This window comes from Aptenodytes patagonicus, chromosome 7, assembly GCF_965638725.1.
Source record: "Aptenodytes patagonicus chromosome 7, bAptPat1.pri.cur, whole genome shotgun sequence".
Lineage (NCBI taxonomy): Eukaryota > Metazoa > Chordata > Aves > Sphenisciformes > Spheniscidae > Aptenodytes > Aptenodytes patagonicus.
Genome location: NC_134955.1, coordinates 39,196,419 through 39,217,072, shown reverse-complemented (window position 1 = coordinate 39,217,072; position 20,654 = coordinate 39,196,419). Strand labels below are relative to the sequence as shown.

Below are 20,654 nucleotides of genomic sequence, written 5' to 3'. Positions count from 1 at the left end.
TTTTTTTAACTGAGAGTTAATATATATGTGTGAGTACATTTTTAAATTATGAGAAGTATAATTATAATAATTGTACAAAAGACAGTCAAGGACATAGTTCAGTAATATGCTGCATCCTTTGGAAAGCCGCGGAGGCTTTACTGGAGACTACATGCCTTTCAAGGCTCCAAGGACACATATTAGCAGAACATTTAAATATGTCCCTGTGTCTTAACAATATATTAAAAATTAGTCTTCTGATTTTGAATTAGAAACAGTATATATATAATAGTCTTATATCAGATTGAAACTATCAGTAAGACACATTTCAGCAACAACTATTTTCATTTCAGAAATTATTTTCAAATATATAGCATATTTCTTCTTCCCATTACATGAACTTTCTGGAAATTTTTCCTAAGTAGAAAAAAGTTATTTTTAAATTCTTCATCAATGAATTAGTGCTACTTGTAAATTTAACGTATTCTATATATTCTACAGATTTGCAAGAATGTATTTCTTACCAGTGGGGATAATGATAAAATTGCTATAATGACAGGAATTATTATGACAGTGCAGAGATCTGAACACAACCAGAATGAATATATGACAATCACAACAAATCTTTCTATGTCTATGCCATTGGTAGTATAACATGAATGGAACTGAATCAAAATTTTATGCGCACAATTTATACATTATATTGAGCAATATATTTAATAAAGCAAATTAAATTTATTTGGAAGTAATTATTCTATGGCCTGAGAAATATGAGAAAGAGAGCAGGCAAAACGGTAATGTTAATCCCATGCCAGGAACATGTTTTATCAGGTTTCCTTTTAGCTCTTAAACAAGATGTAGTAAAAACAACAACATTCTGTCAGACTATATGTTCATTCCTTGCTTCCTGGATTAAATATGCTTATTCTACGCCACATTTTTATAGCTTTCAATTCCTGTACTTTAAATCTATTAAACAATGTCAAGTTGAATTTTCGTCAAAAACTGCTGCAGGTTAAGAAAAAAAAAATAGGACAGTAGAATATTTGAGGGCTAACATTTATGTCAGTTAATTAATATGGATCAGTTGTGGTCTGCAAGGATTTTTAAAGTGCATGCATGTTTTAGATAAATATAGACTAAGGATCTGATTTTGTTCCTTCTCAAATTGATAACAAAGCTCTTACTGATTTCAATACAAGTATGGTCTACCAGTTTTGTAGGCCTGACAGATAAAATAAGCTTTTGTGCTCTTGCATAATGTTAGTTGTCCCAAATTCATCATAGCCCAAAATACAGATGTACAACATAAGAAATAAATTATAGTTCTGACTTTATATTTATTGTTCTGTATTCTCTTTACTTGGTAAGCGAATGAGATTTTGAAAAAATAAACATTGGGGAAAAAACAGTAAATTTGTTTGGTTAACAAGTTCTATTTAAATAAGTTGGTAAGAAAACAGCCCATGTTCAAAACCAGACACCCTCTAATCTAGAGGATACAACCATTTCCTTGTTTTAAAACATTAATATTTCATTATTTATTCTCAAAAGAGTGCCTGTTAGCACACAGAATTTGGTTATTTGAACATAGTTCTAGATCATGACAAAAATAGGCTACCAAATGGACAACTGTTCAAAGACTTTTATGCAAAAGATTCATTCTCCCTATGTTCGACCCTGAGGTGGCTGGATTTCTCAGTAACTTCTCTTTCATGGAATCACAGTATAACTCAGATTGGAGCGAGATTGTCTAATCCAACCTCCTACTCAAAGTCAGGTCAGCTGTGAGATCAGAACAAGTAATCCAGGGCTTTATCCTGTTTGGACTTCAAAACGTCCAAGAATAGAGCCTTTCTACATGAGAAGCATGCCTGGTAACCAGAAAAAGAACAAACGTATCTTAATCATAGAATCATAGAATCGTTTAGGCTGGAAAAGACCCTTAAGATCATCAAGTCCAACCGTAAACCTAACACTGCCAAGTCCACCACTAAACCATGTCCCTAAGTGCCACATCTGCACGTCTTTTAAATACCTCCAGGGATGGCGACTCAACCACTTCCCCGGGCAGCCTGTTCCAGTGCTTGACAACCCTTTCGGTGAAGAAATTTCTCCTAATATCCAATCTGAACCTCCCCTGGCACAACTTGAGGCCATTTCCTCTCGTCCTGTCGCTAGTTACTTGGGAGAAGAGACCGACCCCCACCTCGCTACAACCTCCTTTCAGGGAGTTGTAGAGAGCGATGAGGTCTCCCCTGAGCCTCCTTTTCTCCAGGCTAAACAATCCCAGTTCCCTCAGCCGCTCCTCAGAAGACTTGTTCTCCAGACCCTTCACCAGCTTTGTTGCCCTTCTTTGGACACACTCCAGCACCTCAATGTCCTTCTTGTAGTGAGGGGCCCAAAACTGAACACAGTATTCGAGGTTCGGCCTCACCAGTGCCGAGTACAGGGAGGCAATCGCTTCCCTCGTCCTGCTGGCCACACTATTTCTGATACAAGCCAGGATGCTATTGGCCTTCTTGGCCACCTATCCTTGAAAGGCACTTCTAAAATGTCTTCTTCCAATGAAACCTTATGTAGAAGTAAACAAAAATTACCTTATGCTTAGTATAAACACCTGGTTTCTGTCATCATAAGTCTTACCTGTTTGTAGTGTTTCAGCATCAAAGACATCCTCCTTGAAGAAAGCTCTAAAAGACAAAGGAGTTGCACTGCAATCTTCTGAAAGTTTCTCAACAGCTTGTCTAAACATAGCAATTAAGTCATGAAGAGGTCCATCTAAATCAAGCTGAGAAGTGGATGGTGAAATCAAGCTCAGACGTACAGAGATTGATGCACAAGATGCAGAACTAGACTCCACGGATTCACACTCAATTTGGAAGCCCTCTGACAACATCTTCATTGCAAAATGTTTTCTTTGGAGTGGATCATCAACTACTGCAACAACATGCCATTCAATGGCAGCATCTCTGGGTAGGTGAGATATTACAACCACAGCAAGCAACCCACACATTGCAGTTACATCATGATACGTCTCCGAATCTTCAACCTAAAAGATAAACAAAATACCATCAATATTACAGAGCTGGTAGAAATTAATATTGCTTTTCTTCAGCTGATATATTCAAAAAAGTATGTGCAGTACAGTTATTTCATGGAGACTGTTTCTCCCCTAAACTTTCCTTCTTACTGAAAAGTCATCTTGAGCAATTATGAATTTGTCTGACAGTTAATATTTGCTCATTTTTGCAATCTCAAACTACTAGTATGCCTGTACCATTTAAAAAAATGCTGATCATAATGTATTTTGCACTCATTTTGCAATCAAAAAAAGTCTTTTGCATACAGTAACTTTTTTCCGTACCAATGGTCTTTGAAGAACAGAAATGGTAGGAACTACTGAAACTACAGAAATGAGTTAGTAAAGCACCTAAGATTTATTTTAAAAGTTGGAGTACTAAAGACAGTTCAGATACAGCAAAGATACAGTTCAGGTAGTCCTGAACAGCAGAATGATCTTGAACAAACCCTCTTAGAAGATGAAACATGTTTTCTTAATAGCGGAGCTCATTTAGAAAGTATATTTAAATTTTTTTCACATCAACCAGCACATTTAATTAGCTAACTTGGTAAGCTAACTCTGAGTAACTAAGTTCTTTAATACCATCAGAAGAAAAGGAAGTGGGACAGGCTTTCTGCTTACTACTTCGTAAAAATTTTAGTATAAATTGCACTGTAGCATGTTAACAGGTATAGGAAGTGAATATAATGTTTCAAAATACTGAAACACTCTTCCATGAGACAGAGGAAGAAATTGTGACTTTGTAGCCATTTCAACCCAAATGTATTGTACCTATGTGCATTTAGCACTACCTTTGAATTAATAACAAACCTAAGATGAGTTCATAAAAGAATTATTTGTCCCTGTATTGTTGCTATGTATTCAATCCTTTTTCATCTGAAGACAAACAAAAACAACGTTAGAGCTTTAAACTAGGAACAATACATTGTGGTGTGTTGACTCCACCCAGCAGCTAAGCACCACACATCTGCTTGCTTACTCCTTCCCTCCCCAAAGGCACAGGTGAGAAAACTTGTGGATCAAGATAAAGATGGTTTAATAAGTGAAGAAAAAAGGAAGAAGAAAGGAGAAAAACAAAACAAGCAATGCAAAGGCTATTACTCAACACCTCCCCACCAGCAGACTGATACCCAGCTAGACAGTGAGCAATAGCTATCCTCCCAAAGACTCCTCCCCTTAGTTTTTATGGCTGAATATGATGTTACATGGTGTGGAATACCCCTTTGGTCAGTTGGGGTCAGCTGTCCCAGCTGTGTCCCCTCCCAACTTCTTGTGCACCCCCAGCCTACTTGCTGGCAGAGCAGTGTGACAAACAGAGGCGGCCTTGACGCTGTGTAAGCACTGCTCAGCAATAGCTAAAAACCCTGGTGCGTTATCAACGCTGTTTTGGTCATAAATCCAAACCATAGCACCATACAGGTTGCTATGAAGAAAGTTAACTCCATCCCAGCCAAAACCAGTACACACATTTAGGTCTGCTGTTACCTTATACTTAAATGCATATACTCATACTCCTATTATGTAAACAACAAGGTGTATTTATGGAAAGCGACCCCATTTTATGATATACATACTCTCAAAAAGTATGCATTTACATGAGCTTATCAGCTCTCTGAACACACTTTTTTTTTGAACAACTGTTCAAATATTTGAGCAGTTGAAATGCTTATTCTGGCCAGCAGATTATTTTTTTTCTTACTTTTTCCTCCATTTTTATGGAAAGAGAATATATTAAGCATTTTTAATATTACTGACTTACACCATCTTCTTTGTGTACACAGATAATAACTTTTTTTAGATACCCATTTGCTTATACCGCAGTATATACTGGTAATATTGTCCATTGCCTGACCTCTGAAAGCAAAAATAATAAAAAAGCAAACCTGTCATTTTGCCTGAAGTCGATAAGGCCATATAACTCACAGTACCTTCAATTCACAAGCTCAATTTTCATCCACTCGCTCTCAACTTTGAGAGGAAGAAATAATTACAGGTTACAGGCACTTCATTTCAAAATTCACTCACAAAGTTATTGACAAGCATTTTGCACAGAATATCTTTGATGCTTGACCCTCGTGAGCTGTTTACATGAAAAATGCTCTTACATCTGTATTAACGATAGTAGAGTCTAATTCTATACCAAACATGTAGCAATTGCTTTAGCATTTCTGTTTTTGATATGGGAACAAAAATAGGGATAATTTGTCTCAAATTGCAGTCACTTCAGTCATAATAAAATCTCACTGAGTACTGTTTGCTTTCAGTACTTTCATTAGGCTAGCCGGGGCTGTTATTAAGGTACCAACACGTAAGTGTTGTATTAGCACTTAACAGGAGGAGCACAGTATTATCCTCTAGGAGATGAATTCTAACCTTGTCAATATAATTCTGCTCTGAGTGCTGTAAAACAGTTTGAAAAGATGAAATACTGGAGCTTTGCACTGAGGAAAAAAAAAAGTCATGCTCATTCAGGCTTAAAGGCCACTTTGCTGGCCCAAGGTGCTGAGGTACTGTTTAGAAAAAAAGTCTAAAGAAGCTCTCTCAGGTCACATCAAGCACTAAGACAAAATTTTCTACTTCCCTGTACTTGTCTTAGGTTGTTAAATCAATTACTCACTATTTCTGCTTGCCTTCAGCTGCCATTTAGAATATGAAGAACTACATGAAAATTAAGGCCAGGAGAAAGTACATTTCCAAATTTAACAAATGAGAATCATTCTGAGTGAAAGACTATTCACGGTGCACCTGTACAGTACCATAGCACTCATAACCTTTAACTTCAGAGTTTGCACAAAGCACAAGTGATGGAGCTACTGGGGACTAATAATCTTTCATCAGCTGCTACAGAATCTTACAGAAATACTTCTAACAATGACCTCTCCTGACTTATTTTCAAGAAATCGCTGACATTTGTGTTGTACATGGATGCTGCATTTATGAGCTACCTTTCAGAAATTTACAACTGTCTTAAACAGCTGAATATCTTTATGATAGGCTGTCTAGTAAATGAGGATGAATATATAAGGTCTGCTAAGAAACTCTATTCATATGATGCTGGAACAAATAAATAAATATTAAAAGTGAAAATTAAGAGGAATTATTTTATGACTAAGTTGCTCTTTACAATTGATTCTGCTCTCTCATCAATGAGATCCAGCACTTTTGGCAGACAGATGTGGTACTATGAAGAAAAACATGTTTTTAGGGTTCTTGCCCAACGATACTGTTGTAGACTGTTCTATAAAGGAACACAGGTTTTGGCCTACTCCTTCTACATTTTCACAGTCTTGGGGGAAAAAAAAAATTGAGGTAGAAGAGGAAGCAGTTTGGCTTGTAATCCTTGAAAAAGAAATGACAAATAATTCTTGGGAACCTTTGTATAATTTTTATTACTGAGAGATGAGAAAACACTGTTGGGCCAAACACTGTTGAAAGCAGTGATTCCTTAAAGTATGTTTAACCTGAATTTAAAAATCTTTGCAAATTTCATTAGACTATAGGTGTAGCTGTCATCTAAAGGTATTTGCCCTTAAACACTTATTTCCTAGCTACCAGTATTCAAATGACTTTCAATTCATGGGAGAGAGTCTGCCTGTTGAAGATCCCCATTTCCAGTCGTTAGCTTTTCCACAGAATTTAATCCTTTCTAAGAACAAATACTGCAAGGTAACTTGGCACCAGGAAAAGTTCGGATGCCATAGGGGAAAATGAGCAGACTGTAAAAGTTCATTGTTTGACTGCTGAGATAATATGGAGACGGATGCTGCTTCTGTGCTACACTTTTACATGATCTGATTCAAAGAGGGCTGGAGAAGGAAGCCAGGTAACATCCTTTCACTGTGCAGGAGACAGCCTCTGAAAATAAATGATTCTGTAACAATGTCTTCTTTCAGGAACAGATGCAAACTGGACCATCTCAGAGGCCACACTATGACAGGATTCTGATTCTGGCATGCTATGAAATGGCAGATCCCAAAACTTTGGACAAAGATTTGATACGACAAGTGATTTAGCTCTTACTGGATCTCATGTCAGACTGCCCTCAAAACATGATTCATAATATCCTCCCTCTGCCAACAGGGTCATCTGCTACTCAATTTATCAAAGCTGGGAAAGATGGAGTCCCAGAAAGTTTGGAAAAGGAAGCAAAAAACTAGATTTTTCTAAATACATGCATTGTATCTATATCATTCCCTATCCAGAGGACTATGAACACTCTCATTTTTTAACACTTCGCTTTGAAAAAAAACACAACTCAACAAAGGACTTTTCCCACTGTGAAGAAAATACTGATACTCTTCTGGTGATACAATACACATTTCAATAACTCAGGGGAAAACCAGAAGGTAATGGAGTAGATTTTAGGAGGACTGAGAATGTGACTCTGTTATTTACCTGACATTTTATAATACCAAAGTGGGTTGATGCCATATTACTGTAAACACTGAGAAGAGTGCCATGCTAAGCTAAGTAACACCTTCGAAAGTCTTCATTGACTAGTTAATAAAGAATGAAAGCAGTTGATAGCAGTCAAGAAAGCAAGTAAAACAGTATGAATTCTTAGGAAAGGAATAGAGAACAAAGTGGGTAACATTATGCCACTGTAGAAATTACAGTTCACCTGCACCTTGAGTAAGATACACAACTCTGGATCTCTCAACTGAAAAATGACATATTAGACCCAGAATGTGTTCAGAGGAGGACAACGAGGATGATCAAAAGCTCTGGAGGGTCTGGCTGAAAATGTTCTCCAGCCTTCTTAAGGAGAGTATGACAGAGGTTTACAAAATCATACATGACATAAGAAGGGTGGATAAGGATAAGAATTGATTTTGCACGCTTGTTTTTCTGTACAAGAACTACGGATCATCAAACGACATTAGTAAGAGCATGGTTTCAAAAAGAACAATGGTGGGTGACACCTGGCATTCCTTGATGGAGAATGCTGTGGTTGCAAGAACTTTACAGGGATTCAAGGGGAGCCTGAACAAGTACTCAAACACAGATTCAGTGGGGATTATAAAAAAGATATTAAAATTCTTAGTTAATTCTTAATTTATACAATAGTTAATAATTTATATAAAAATTAATGATTTATATAACTATTAAAATTAATTTAATTAATTTAAATGAATTAAAATAGTTTGAGGTTGGGAGAATATTAGAGTGGATATATGCTTTTCCTGATTTTGCTAGTCACATCTGCTTAGGGCTCCTGTTAGGTGTCAGAATACTAAGCAGAGCCTACACCATTATGGCTATTCTTATGTTCTTACATAAGCATTTATCCTTAATGCTGATACCAGTGGTGTGTTTGGTGAAGAAAAACAACTGGGCTTTCTTGACTGGAGTGGTTGAATTTTCACAACTAGTCCCTTCCAACAACTAGTCCTTTCCTACATTTCTGTAATTCTAAGGGAGTTTTATGTTCATCTGTGATATTCCAGACTGATTTTATAGATGAATGGTGAACACAGAGTCAAGCAGAAGAATGCATATAACAGCTCTGAAGTGCTTCTTCAGCTAGTTGAGCAGAGGTATCAGCATCAGAATATTGGGCTGGAAGAAGTGGGAGTTTGATGTGATTACTCTTGGCCTCTTTCTGAGAAAAAAAAATGCTTTCTCTTCTCCTTTTTCCCAAAGCAGAATCACAGAGAGAACTGGAATCCCACTTTTAGGGGGGCACATATATCTTAGTCCCTGCTTATACTGATAGAGACAGCACAGGCAACCCAGACAGTGCCGAGCAGGACCTTTGTCTGCTTTAGGCACCTGCCACAGGAATGGGGATCTTTAGCCCTATTACACTGGAGCCACCCAGACAGTCCGCTGTGTTTTAACCCCTCTAACGAGGTTGTGCAATGGATGCTTAACTCAAATCTGCAAAAGTATAAGGATGATTGGCTGGAAATAGAAGGGGTCGAAAGGCTTGGCTGAAAACTTATTGAAGGCCACAGTACTACAGTTATCAAATGACATCCAATTCAGTAAGGTATCTTATAACGAGAAATGAGAATGGAAACTCTTCCTATACTTTATATTCACGCATAGGCTGAAGCTGAAAAGGTAGCTTGGTAGAAACATCCCTTAGCTAACACTTTTATGAACATGTTTAATGCAGAAATACAAACCCTTTCATATCACAAGAAAGAAGGTTAAGAACAGAGGTTGTCAATTGGTTTTTAAACTTGTAATTAACCTGTATATCTCCATTAAAGTAAAACAGTTATCTGGACTGCTGTGTGCATAACGCTTTCCTGAGCTTTGCTCAGATACAAGAAGTTATCACGTTGGTTCATAGTATCACCAAGTCCTTGCATTTTGCATGCCTTAGTTCTTAGTAAAGATTCACCTGATTTTCATTGCACATATTCAGGAGAGCTACAGAATACTCTTATACTAATGAATGCCTAATGTTTTCACAATACCGCTACAAAACAAACCAGAACCCAATGCAATGAGCATAGTTAAATGAAAAATGCTGGGCTGTAAGGGTTGTAAAATAACTTACAGACAGTGTGGTTTTAAAAGTGTTAAACTTAAAAAACAATTTTTCTAACTAATAGTGGTTCTTTTAATTAAAAAAAAAAAATCAAAGGCAGACCTATTAAAATTCCAATGAAAACACAGGAATAATGAGTATAGGACAAACCTATACTCAATCCATTGTATAAGCATTTAACTATTTTACTTAATTTAATTGAAAAAGGTACACATTTAAATTTGTTTATTTTGACAATCCTCCATTTGTTCCAAATGAGAAATATTCTTTTTGTTGTGTAAGGACTAAGGTCTACCTACCTCACCGCTGAATATGGAATCAGGCTGTAAGAGACAGAGATGAATGCGTAATTGCTATCTCTACAAAGAATTGACTTGGAGAAAAAAAGAAAGATACTGTGATGTTACTTTTAGAAGCTGAGTTTATGAAAACCTTCTATGGTATGCATTATTACACCATTATAGTGGCAAGATTAATGTGCCTTTAAATAATACATTTAAAATTTCTTTTACACTGCCTGCATTAAACAGAGTGCATCAAACTCCTGAGATCCAGTTTAAGCTTTGCTAGAGAATCTCTCACAACAATAGGTTTATGACTTTAAAAAGTAAAGATTCCACTAGGAAAACTACATAAGAATAAAAATGTCAGTTCCTGAAGAAAGTAGGATAGAAGCAATCCTTTTCAACATCCTAGTTCTTCTAATAAATAGGCCACATGCATTCCTGGTACAACACGCCAAAATTCAAAGAATGAATACCACAGTGTTTTATAACAATAAAATTGTTAAGAATATTCTTTTTGCAAAGCGTACAAAAATAAGAAACTCTGTCATTTAGTGTTCCTTCCTGAAATAAAACAGATTATTTGCTGCATGCCAAAAATACATTAACACAAGACTGGCAGACTAAAAATGAGGTCTTATAAACCTGAATATTTATCATGGAATAAATACTGTTAATATAAAAAGAAACAAGTTCTTCAGAAATTTTAATCCTCTCTACTCCACAACGTGTTGGACAAAGCTGACGGTAGTTCAGTTACCACTGTGTCAAGTAGAAACTATTTTGTACAATGTCAACTGGAAAACTGAGCCTGTACTTACTTGGTGTTACTGAACCAGGGAAAATCTAGAGAAAACACGGTGGTTCTTTATTTTTTGTGTCAGCATCACATTTTGCAGAATAATTTCTTTTTTGTGCAGTCTTTATCTATCTTTAAAAAACAGAAACATGAAAAGGGGAAAGTAGATACAGGGGAACAATAGATACAGGGTATAGAAATTTAGAGGCAGTACTATTTCTAAGGGTACTTTTAATCAATTTTTTTAATTTGAATGAATTTCAAATTAATGTCATCTCTCAATATAAGGATTATATTTCCACATGCTGGAAATATTGGGAAAAAAATCCAAATTAAGTTTTCTTCATAATAATTGTGAAAAATTCTGCATGTAGGTATGGCAGTGATGCTAAATTAATTATTAGATATGAAATGGTCAGCAATTAACATGCCAAGCACAACAGCTTAACTTTTCCCAGAGAGGCATTTTGCAGGTGAATAAAATGAGCGTACCTCAAGTTTTATTAGCAAGAGCGTAGGAAATCTGAAATCTATACAATATATTGCTGGCTATTATTAGGATTTGTCAAGGTGATGGGCTAAAATTTTATGGTAGTCAACCAAGTATGTCAGAAGAAACTACCACAAAAATTAACTAACATCACTCTTAGGGCCCAAATCCCACAATAAATCTAGCGTAAATTTGATTTTCTAAGTTGAGACAGCTTTTTGGTGCATACAGGATATGTTTAAGTCTTTGCAGAATCAAAGCTTTCACGATGAATGGTCTCTGAATAGTACTACTGTAACTGTATGTAAGCATTATGTAGAAAAGATAAGCAAATATGGAAACTCATGAAAATAGAAAGAGTTCATAAGAAATCAGATCAATAACTACATATGATCAATAGCTTATATCACTCAAACGGAATAATTTAGCAACTTGCTATTCTCTCTTTTACCATTACTGTCAACAGAGGCCAAGAAGTGGTATACATTTTTGTCACTTCTGTGTGATAGACAAAAGGGCACAGCTGACATTAAAGACCTAACCTTATAAGCTCTGTTTTGATTACATTTAGTACATAAGGACATCCTTTGCTTGTTAAGTTTGCTTCTCTTTTCTATTGTTGGATCTCTGTTTTTTCATCCTTTCATTTTGGAAACTCTGAGCAGCTCTGTGACATGATCAAAATAAGAGCAATCAGTATCACATTTCCATGAAGACATAGTCAGCTTTGAAGGAGTCTCCAGAACAAACAAACAATTGAAAGCCTGAAGACTGTATACAAACTCTGTAATAACTAGGCTAACACCTCTGCTTTCTGGGCTTACCAACCTGTAAGTTTTCTTGAAAAGTAAGCTCAAATAATTACTTGTTAGAATAAATTGAAAGAAATAGAGAAAAATGCAAACTGGTCTGCTGAAAGAAAGACACAGACATTTGCATGCAGAGTAATGGAGAATAATCTCCTATTTAAGACTGAGACTTCCATTTTTGCTTGATTTATCAGGTAAGTGTCACAATCTTGTTCTATCCCATTATCTAAAAAGCACAGTCTCAATAGCCCCATGGACTTAGAGTTTTCAACTACCCACTGAACTTTATACATTTAAATCTCTCTTCAAAATACATTTCATAATTGTATGTGACAATTATGCCACCATCAAAGCAAAAGAAAGATTTTAAAATGTTAGATAATCAGCTATGGGAAGCATGTGATAACATCAAATGGAAAACATACAATACCATTTTCACCACATTTTTAGATGGTTATAAACCTCAGCTATAGCACTGATTATTCAGAGGTTCAAAGGACTGCAATGAATGTGTCTGGACTGAGAATCTGAGAAGCACAGGACTGCCAGCATGGCTGTCAAAGGGGAATAATGCCTGAAATTCAGAATTAGACAATGAATATTAGCTTTAAAAATGGATATGACTGCTTAAAGGAGAAGATTTTCCCTCTTACTGGGCCCTTAATTACTCCCACTGATACATAATGAGACAGATTAAGTCTAAGTTTTGTTTATTCTGGTTGGTTTGGGTTTTTTTTGGGGGGGTGGTGGTTTCGTTTTTTGGGTTTGGTTTTGGTTTTGGTTTTGTTTTTTTCTGAAGGAACTGTTTATGGCTTCAGCAGAACATTTCTGTAAGCAAGTGCTCTGATACAATATGAATACCTGTATTTTTTTCCCTAAGTCAAAGGGGTCAGGAAGGGATTTTCACTTTTGTTAAGTACATACAAGCCTTTGGTTGTTTGGCTTATTCTGCAGAAGTAGTCATACTACCATGTGTACTTACCAACCTGATAAACACCCCTCCTACTGCATGGGAAGCTCAGCCTCTCAGTTCTCATCCTGTGGCATAAAGTATTTTAAATTCTTAAGGTCTGATATATTTTAGTCTAAGCATACTCACAGGGTTCAAAATAGGAATTTCTGGGTGAAATGTAATGGTCTATGATATACAGGTCAGACTAAACGATCTAATGGTGCCTTCTGGCTGTACAAGCTACTCAAGCTATGAAATCTGTTCTACCCACTACTTACACTCAGTCTTTCCACCAGCACTGCAGTGCCTGAACTCTAAAAACCCACACGGAGAAGGCAACCGTCTTATTCATTATGGCCTTTAATACCCCTTGCTGATAGTTTTAAATTTTTAAACAGCCCTACCTGTCGTGCTCCCTTTTATGTGTTCTCATAGTTACAGATATAATTTTGGAAGCAAAATATCTAAACACTAAGCATAATAAAAATGAAACAGGTTAAAGCTTATTAGCAGTAAGGAGCAGATGTAGCAAAATTCTGCCAGTTCCCCTACATTTCCTCCCCAGCAGGGACTTTCTGTCAAGCTGTGAGTTAGTTCTACACAATAATGCAGGCTGCTGTTACTGCAATTGCACCTTCCTATACCTCGCTATTGTACTAAAAATTCACTTTGATTTTTGATTTCTTCCTTCGTAATAATAATATTTAAAGCAGTTCCTGCAGAGCGAAGTGTAAATTCAAGCACTGCATGCTAGATGCTCAAAAGGGCATGAAAATGTAAAATTGATAAGAAAATAATTACATATTGAAAAGCTGTTTTATTTGCTTTAAAAAAATTAACTTTCTCTCAACAAACTAAAGGTTCCCGAGCCAAGAGAGAACCAGTTAATGACTGAAGTTAAGATTCCTTGAAATACCTCTCAAATATACATCATTCAATATATCAGCTACAATGTGGAAAAAAGAACTATTTAAGGAACAAAGTCATAAATTGATAGCAATATAAACTGAAAGCAAATGACGTCTGCCACATGAAACATGATCACAGACTGTCACTCTGAGGGTTTTATTCTTCATGTGTAGTGTCAAAAATAAGCACTTAGGAAAGAGAGTTGTACTGAATTAAGGATGTTCAAGATGAAAAGATTCCACTTGAAAATCACTTGAGAGTGTGTACCCAAATGGGACAGAAAATGAGAAGAATCAATGGTCAAAATCCACTTTATGGGCACTAAGGATAACTGATTTGGTGATTTAGAATTTAAATTTCAGATACTGATTGCAAAGATGTTTTCTTTGAAAGCCTACTTTCCTTCTGAACTTTGACCTTGAGCTCTGGAACTAATTTTCAAACCAAACGTCAGCTTTTACCTCACATATTCTAACTACAATCACCTGTTCACCCATACCCGTACAGCACCATTAGCTACTGTTGTTAAACCTGTAATTAAACTTTGCAGTATGCAATGAAGAAAATTGTGATGCTGCTGGAGACAGAAGAAAAACAATTTGAAAAATCTGGTGGCACCATTAAACTTCTATTAATTGCCAGCCTCTTCCTCACTGAGACAGCCACCTTTATTAGTAATATGATATATAGAATAGAAAATTATTTTTAATTTGGCACTTTTTAGTAAACAAAGATTTTTAGTGGAAAATACAAACATTTACATTTCTTCATCTTAGGTATGAGTATTTTTGGGGCAAATGTTTGTTTTCAGCAGTGCAGTCGGTTACTTTCATTTCTTAATATGGTATGGCTGCAAAGCAAGATCAGTTAAATGGAATATAACAGGACTATTAGGACTGCACATGCCCTTTATTTTAAGTCAAGACATTTATATTGGTCAATAATGTCCTACATACAGTTTGGAACTTTGATTTTCCAGGACAATTTTTCCCTCAGTTCAGTGTTACAGCAGTCAAACTCAGGTGATGTAATTCAGGCAATTTCTTACAGTCCACTGTGGTGGGTTGCCCCCAGCCGGCAGGTAAGATCCCCCCAGTCGCTCGCTCATGCCCCCCACAGCGGGATGGGGGAGAGACTCAGGAAGGCAAAAGCGAGAAAAAATCATGGGTGGAGATAAAGACAGTTTAATAACTGAAGGAAAGAGAAAAACATAAAGGCAATCACTCAGCACCGCCCACCAGCAGACGGATGCCCAGCCAGTTTCCGAGCAATGGCTACTTTAGAAAAAACTCACCCCCGCTCCAGTTTTTACTGTCAAGCATGAATTTATATGGTATACGGTACCGCTTTGGTCCATTCGGGTCAGCTGTCTCAACTGTGTCCCCACCCAGCTTCTTGCCCAACCCCAGCCTACTTGCTGGGTGTGGGCAAAGTTGGAAAAAGAGAAAACCTTGACGCTGTGCAGGCACTGTTTAGCAACAGCCAACACCGGTCTGCTATCAACATGGTGTTAGTCACAAATCCAAAACACAGCACGGTAGGGGCTGCTATGAAGAAAAATAACTCTATCCCAGCCAGACCCAATACATCTACTCATGAGAGGAGGTTCACAATAACCTAAAAATTATAAGCCAAGTTTGAGTTAAATGCATAACTGTTCTCAGCAGTCATTGGAATGAGACGTATGGAAAGCAAACTTGTTCTCCTGAAGATGAAGATACGTCTCTCAGATTACTACTGAAATACATAATGGGATCTTAACTCTTATGTTCCTGAAGGCAGGTGAGTCCATGTGCAGAAGATTAGAATATAAAGTTTTCAACAAACAGCCTTTAAGTGACATGTCTTAATATCTATGCTTGTTAAAAGTTGTTACACTAAGAAAAAAATACAAATATATATTCATGGATAGGTATGTAATGTACATTTATCTATATGCACATATATGTATACAAGGAGAGAGGGAAAGAGAAAATCTATATACCTATACATCTCCCCCATGTAATTCTGCAGAACATGCACAGAGAGACTATGAGACTATGCATTACTGAACAGATATCTACAACTCCATGCAAACATTCATTCGACAAATTATGACAAAACTTTACCAAAATTACTGACTTAATTAGAAATGATTGACAATTAGTATTTTCATCAGTTAACAGTTACATTTTTCTCTTTTAGACTCACTTGCTTCTTCATTGAGATATATGCAGACGTAACTACTTTGTCAATGACAGGAGATGGCCAGAATGTTTCCACAAAGGTGCTTATAAGCGAGACGTGTAAAGACCTGCATAATATTAACACTGAATAATGTCCAAAAGAAAATCAAAGTTAGATTTCAAGTGTTACCAGCTGTGTTCATTGTGTTACAAATAAAGAATAGACGAGAACTATACACATGTATCATATCAGCTGGAAGCATTTTTATTTTTCATCCATGAAGCTGAATAAATACAGAGAGGAAGCTGAAAGTGATTATTCACTGCTGAGCTGGCATGCATGTTACTGAGTATGAGCAGTTAGCACTGCTCATTTTTGCTATGCAAAAATTTAAAGGGGTTTCAAAATAACGCTAGCTCACTTGCACACTGTCTTACATGCTTCTTTGAAAGCGGAGTACAGAAAAGGATAAATAGGTTTTGGTTTTCTTTGACTTTTATAAGTAAAGAAATTGAAGATCTATTATTAATTTTGAAGCCTGTGTGATATCCTTCAGAGAAGAGGAGGAGGAAGAAGAAATGAAATTATTATTATGACCAGCACACAGAACCAGAGATTAGGATAATCAAGTACTGAAATTTAGTAGGATCCCTTGGATTGTACTATACACTAGTAAAGAAGTACTTCCACTGGAAGAAAGAAGATATTTTCCTGAGTTAATTTATTTTTTTTTTTCTTTCAAGTTTTTGGTGGTAGAGGATCATAACTGTATCTGATTCTTGCACAGTTTCAAAAGGAAGAGGTGATATTTTGAGCTCTAATTTTGACTTGAGCTTGATGAGGAAGAAGGCCAGTTATGAATTTTCCTAGTTAATTGTGGAGTTTCTCTTCAGTGGTAATTTGCTGAATCTATTTGTGGTGTTGACGCCAGCCAGCAGCTAAGCACCCACACAGCCGCTCGCTCGCCCCCCAACGCCAGTAGGACGAGAGACAACAGAAGAGCAAAAATGAGAGAACTCTTGGGTCGAGATAAAGACAGTTTAATAAGAGAATAAAACTTATTATGCAAAGGCGATCATTCACCACCTCCCACCAGCAGACCGATGCCCAGCCAGCCTCTGGGGAATAGCCACCTTGGAAGACGAATCTCCCCAGTTTTTATTGCTGAGCATGATGTTATATGGTATGGGATATTCCTTTGGCCACCTCTTGCCCACCCCCCCCAGCCTACTCGCTGTGGGGGCAGAGTGGGAAAAAGAGAAAGCCTTGAAACTGTGCAACACTGGCCCGTTAGCAACACTGTTTTAGCCACAAATCCAAACCACAGCACCATAGGGGCTGCTATGAAGAAAGTTAACTCCATCCCAGCCAGACCCAGTACACTACTCAATAGCTGAGTTTCCTTCCTGCAACAGGAATGCTTTTCCAGGTCCTGCATACCCATGACTAAGAGGATATTGCCCACAGATTTAAGGGGAGGACTTTCAGTATAGAAGTTTGACTAGTTTCTAAGATCTGAGTTTCCTTATTTTTGTTGAGCTCACACTGAAGAGACAAGTTAAAATACCCTCCCTGGAAAAGACCAAGATCTGGAATAGCTAGTTAGTACTTAACATCAAACTACTTGTTGGAAGCACTGACTTGGAAGGAACATTTGCAGTGTCTGAAAGAGATTAACCTGCTGCAGTTTTAGAAAGGACCGGTTGTTAATAAAACTGTCTACGTAGGTTGGGGTGGTAACCTGGCTTTTCTTTCAGTCCTGGTCAGTAGGATTAACTCACCCAGAGGAGAACAGAAAAGAACTTTGAAGCTGATGATTTTCCTGAAATTCCTTCCTTCGTTGTGGGGATTTAAAGTGTCCTACATGTAATTAGGACTACGGTTCAACAGAGAAGTTTCCTGAGTGAAAGTATGACCTTGATCACTTTTCAACCAAAATGGCATTCTCCCCTCTATAAAGAGGCACTGACAACAGGTACCAGCCTCGGGGTTTAAATCCTGTTAATCGCCTTCACAGTCATCACACATAAGACTTTTGACCAGAGGTTCTGGCCTAAGCAAACAGTGGATGCATATATGCCCTCTTGCTTAGCACAAAAGTGACAGGCTCAAAACAGAATTAATATTTTCAGCAAAAGAGATGAAGAATCACTCAAAAAACCTCTTACAAGGGAACTGCTGCAGGGGAAAATCAGTCAGCCTGGATGAACTAGGCTGTTTACCACCCTGAATAACTTGACATGCATTTCTTCACTGTGTCTAACTGAAAAACAACGTTCAAATGCGTGTATATATTACCTGTAAATGACAAATAAGCTAGCGTAAATCAGTTCATGGAAATCAGAGAGTTATGCTGACTTACACCAGCTGAGGATTTGATTGTATCTGTATCTATCTACACAAACATTCACACAAGAAATGCTCTCCTTTCTTATTTTCTGTTGTCCATATTTTATGTTTACATTCTACAAGTTAAATGCAGGTATACTGTTTAGAACATTATGCAATCATATGATTTTTTATGTATATATATATTCAATTTCTAATAATGGCTTTAGTTAAGATCATGTAGACTCCTTCATTGTTCTTTTTGTTGACTATATTCCTTTTTAAAATTAATTGAGGCTCCACTAATGTTACAAATTGAATATCATAATCTTCCTTTAAAAAAAAGTGAAAGTGGCAACCCTTTCACCTCCCATTGTGGCCCAGTGTCAAAAGGCAGAATATTTTCAAGGACCTCTGGAGTTCCTCTATCTGCATTTGACCTGTGTTAAATATTCTCATTACAGTTGCTTCAAATGAACACAAAAGCTTTGTTTAATCTGAACATAAGGGAAATGAAATACACTAGGCACAAGATGAAAGACCCACTACCACTGTGCTATTTGAATGCACTGCGTGTTCTTAACATGGGCCATAAAAGAAGCGTGGTTTAATATATCAAACTGCGGAACATTCAAAATAGCATCTAGCAGCAAAATAAATGTTATAAACCTGATGAGACAAAAAAGGGAAACAAAACCATGTATTTCCTTCCTACTGAATTTTTGATAGGCATAGGTACTGGCTGGTGGCAATGTTTTTCAAAAACATTTAGTTTTCTTCTGGTAATATTACCAATTAATTAACCTACACGAGATTTTACTGCAGTGTAAATGTAGCAGGTTTCTAATCTATCATTTATACCTGTATAATATTCATTTACTTGTACTCCTCACATTTTAACTATTCTGTTCAAGAAACTGGTAAAAGAAGGACACCAATTAAATTAGTATTACTTATACTATTATCTACAGGGCACAGAATTTACAATACTATTTGGAAATCTAACAATTGTACTAAACACAGATATTAACCAATACATATAACAAAATATACAAAAAAGGTGTACCTGAATATTACAGACTTACAAATATCTCTTCAGGGTGGTGAAAAAGTACATATCCTCCCACAGAAATCTGGGGTTTTTTTACATTCCTTTTAAGTTTTATGGTAATTTTCTCCATAGGTAAAGAGGATCTTAAACCTCTGTCCAATCCTTTCCAGCAAGAAAAACCTTCGACTTCCACTATTTGAGCATAAGCTACTTCTGTTCTACTTAGGATAAAGTGTCAGAGAATGCATGAATTTTATTTAAATTCATGACAGTCTGTATACTTCAAATACTACAGGCATGTCTGAACAATGCAACAGACTGCTGTGTTACAGATGCATGATGCCATTCTAAATGACTGCCATGAAAATATAATAATTACTCCAGAAAACCACTGCATGTAGCTAGATAGCTTCTGGTTCAGGATTTAACGTGTTTATAACTTGGGACCTCTGTGTTATTCGGTAGGCAAAATGGAAAGACACAGGGTAGTACCAACAGTATTTACAGAGTGTCGAAGGAGGTACGATGCGGGGGCTCCCTAGAATGGGCCCAGTGCCCCTAGATGACTGCTCTCAGGTATTTTTAAAAAATCCTAGTTCAGGCTCATTTACATCTTTTGACATCTAAACAGTTTGTAAATCTGGCCCAAAAGGTTTAAATTTAGATACTTAAAGTTGGCATCACGTTACCCGAGTGGTGAAATAAGCAAGGAACCCATTCACAATATATATCAGATAAAACACTGCAAATCTTTTTTCCATCACTTCTGCATTACATGCTATTAAGACACACATTGTCAACAACCTGACTGGCATTCCTGACAGAATGAAAGTCAACTGTAGCACTCTTTGCTGGATTTGAAACAATCATGGGATCACAGTCACTTATCCTGAACACTTATCATAAAAAAAGAAAGCTTCTGTCAGAAGAAAGTGGGCTGGAGAAATTTTAAAGTTTGTAGTACATTTGCTCAGGAATTTATTGGAGGGAGAGGATGCAACTAATGTCCAAATGCAAGCTGTGTTATAAAAGCCAAAAGACACATATTTTGTCATGTCACAGGAAGTATTTCACCAGGTAGATTTTTCATTACTGAGGATGGAAAATACAGTGGCAGCTGCCTAATAAAATAACTCAGAGTGGAATTGATCTGTAATATCATCATCTGAAGAAAAAAATAGTACGTATAAAATGAATTGCTGAAGCAAAAGATATAAGCTAATGGTCTTAGAGCTATTAATAAATCTTGCAGTTACATTAAATATTATCTGTCTATGCAACCCTGTCTTCTAATCTTAAC

General features: G+C 36.7%; 1 protein-coding gene across 2 annotated transcripts in view; it reads right to left on the bottom strand.

Moving 5' to 3' along the window:
- Window positions 1–20,654, bottom strand: part of DPH6 (diphthamine biosynthesis 6) — a 219,084-nt gene that overhangs the window by 42,429 nt on the left and 156,001 nt on the right. For both annotated transcript variants that reach the window (XM_076344932.1, XM_076344933.1), the window contains one exon: window positions 2,626–3,031. In XM_076344932.1, coding sequence (XP_076201047.1) covers window positions 2,626–3,031 — 406 coding nt within the window. The remainder of the gene's footprint in view (window positions 1–2,625; window positions 3,032–20,654) is intronic.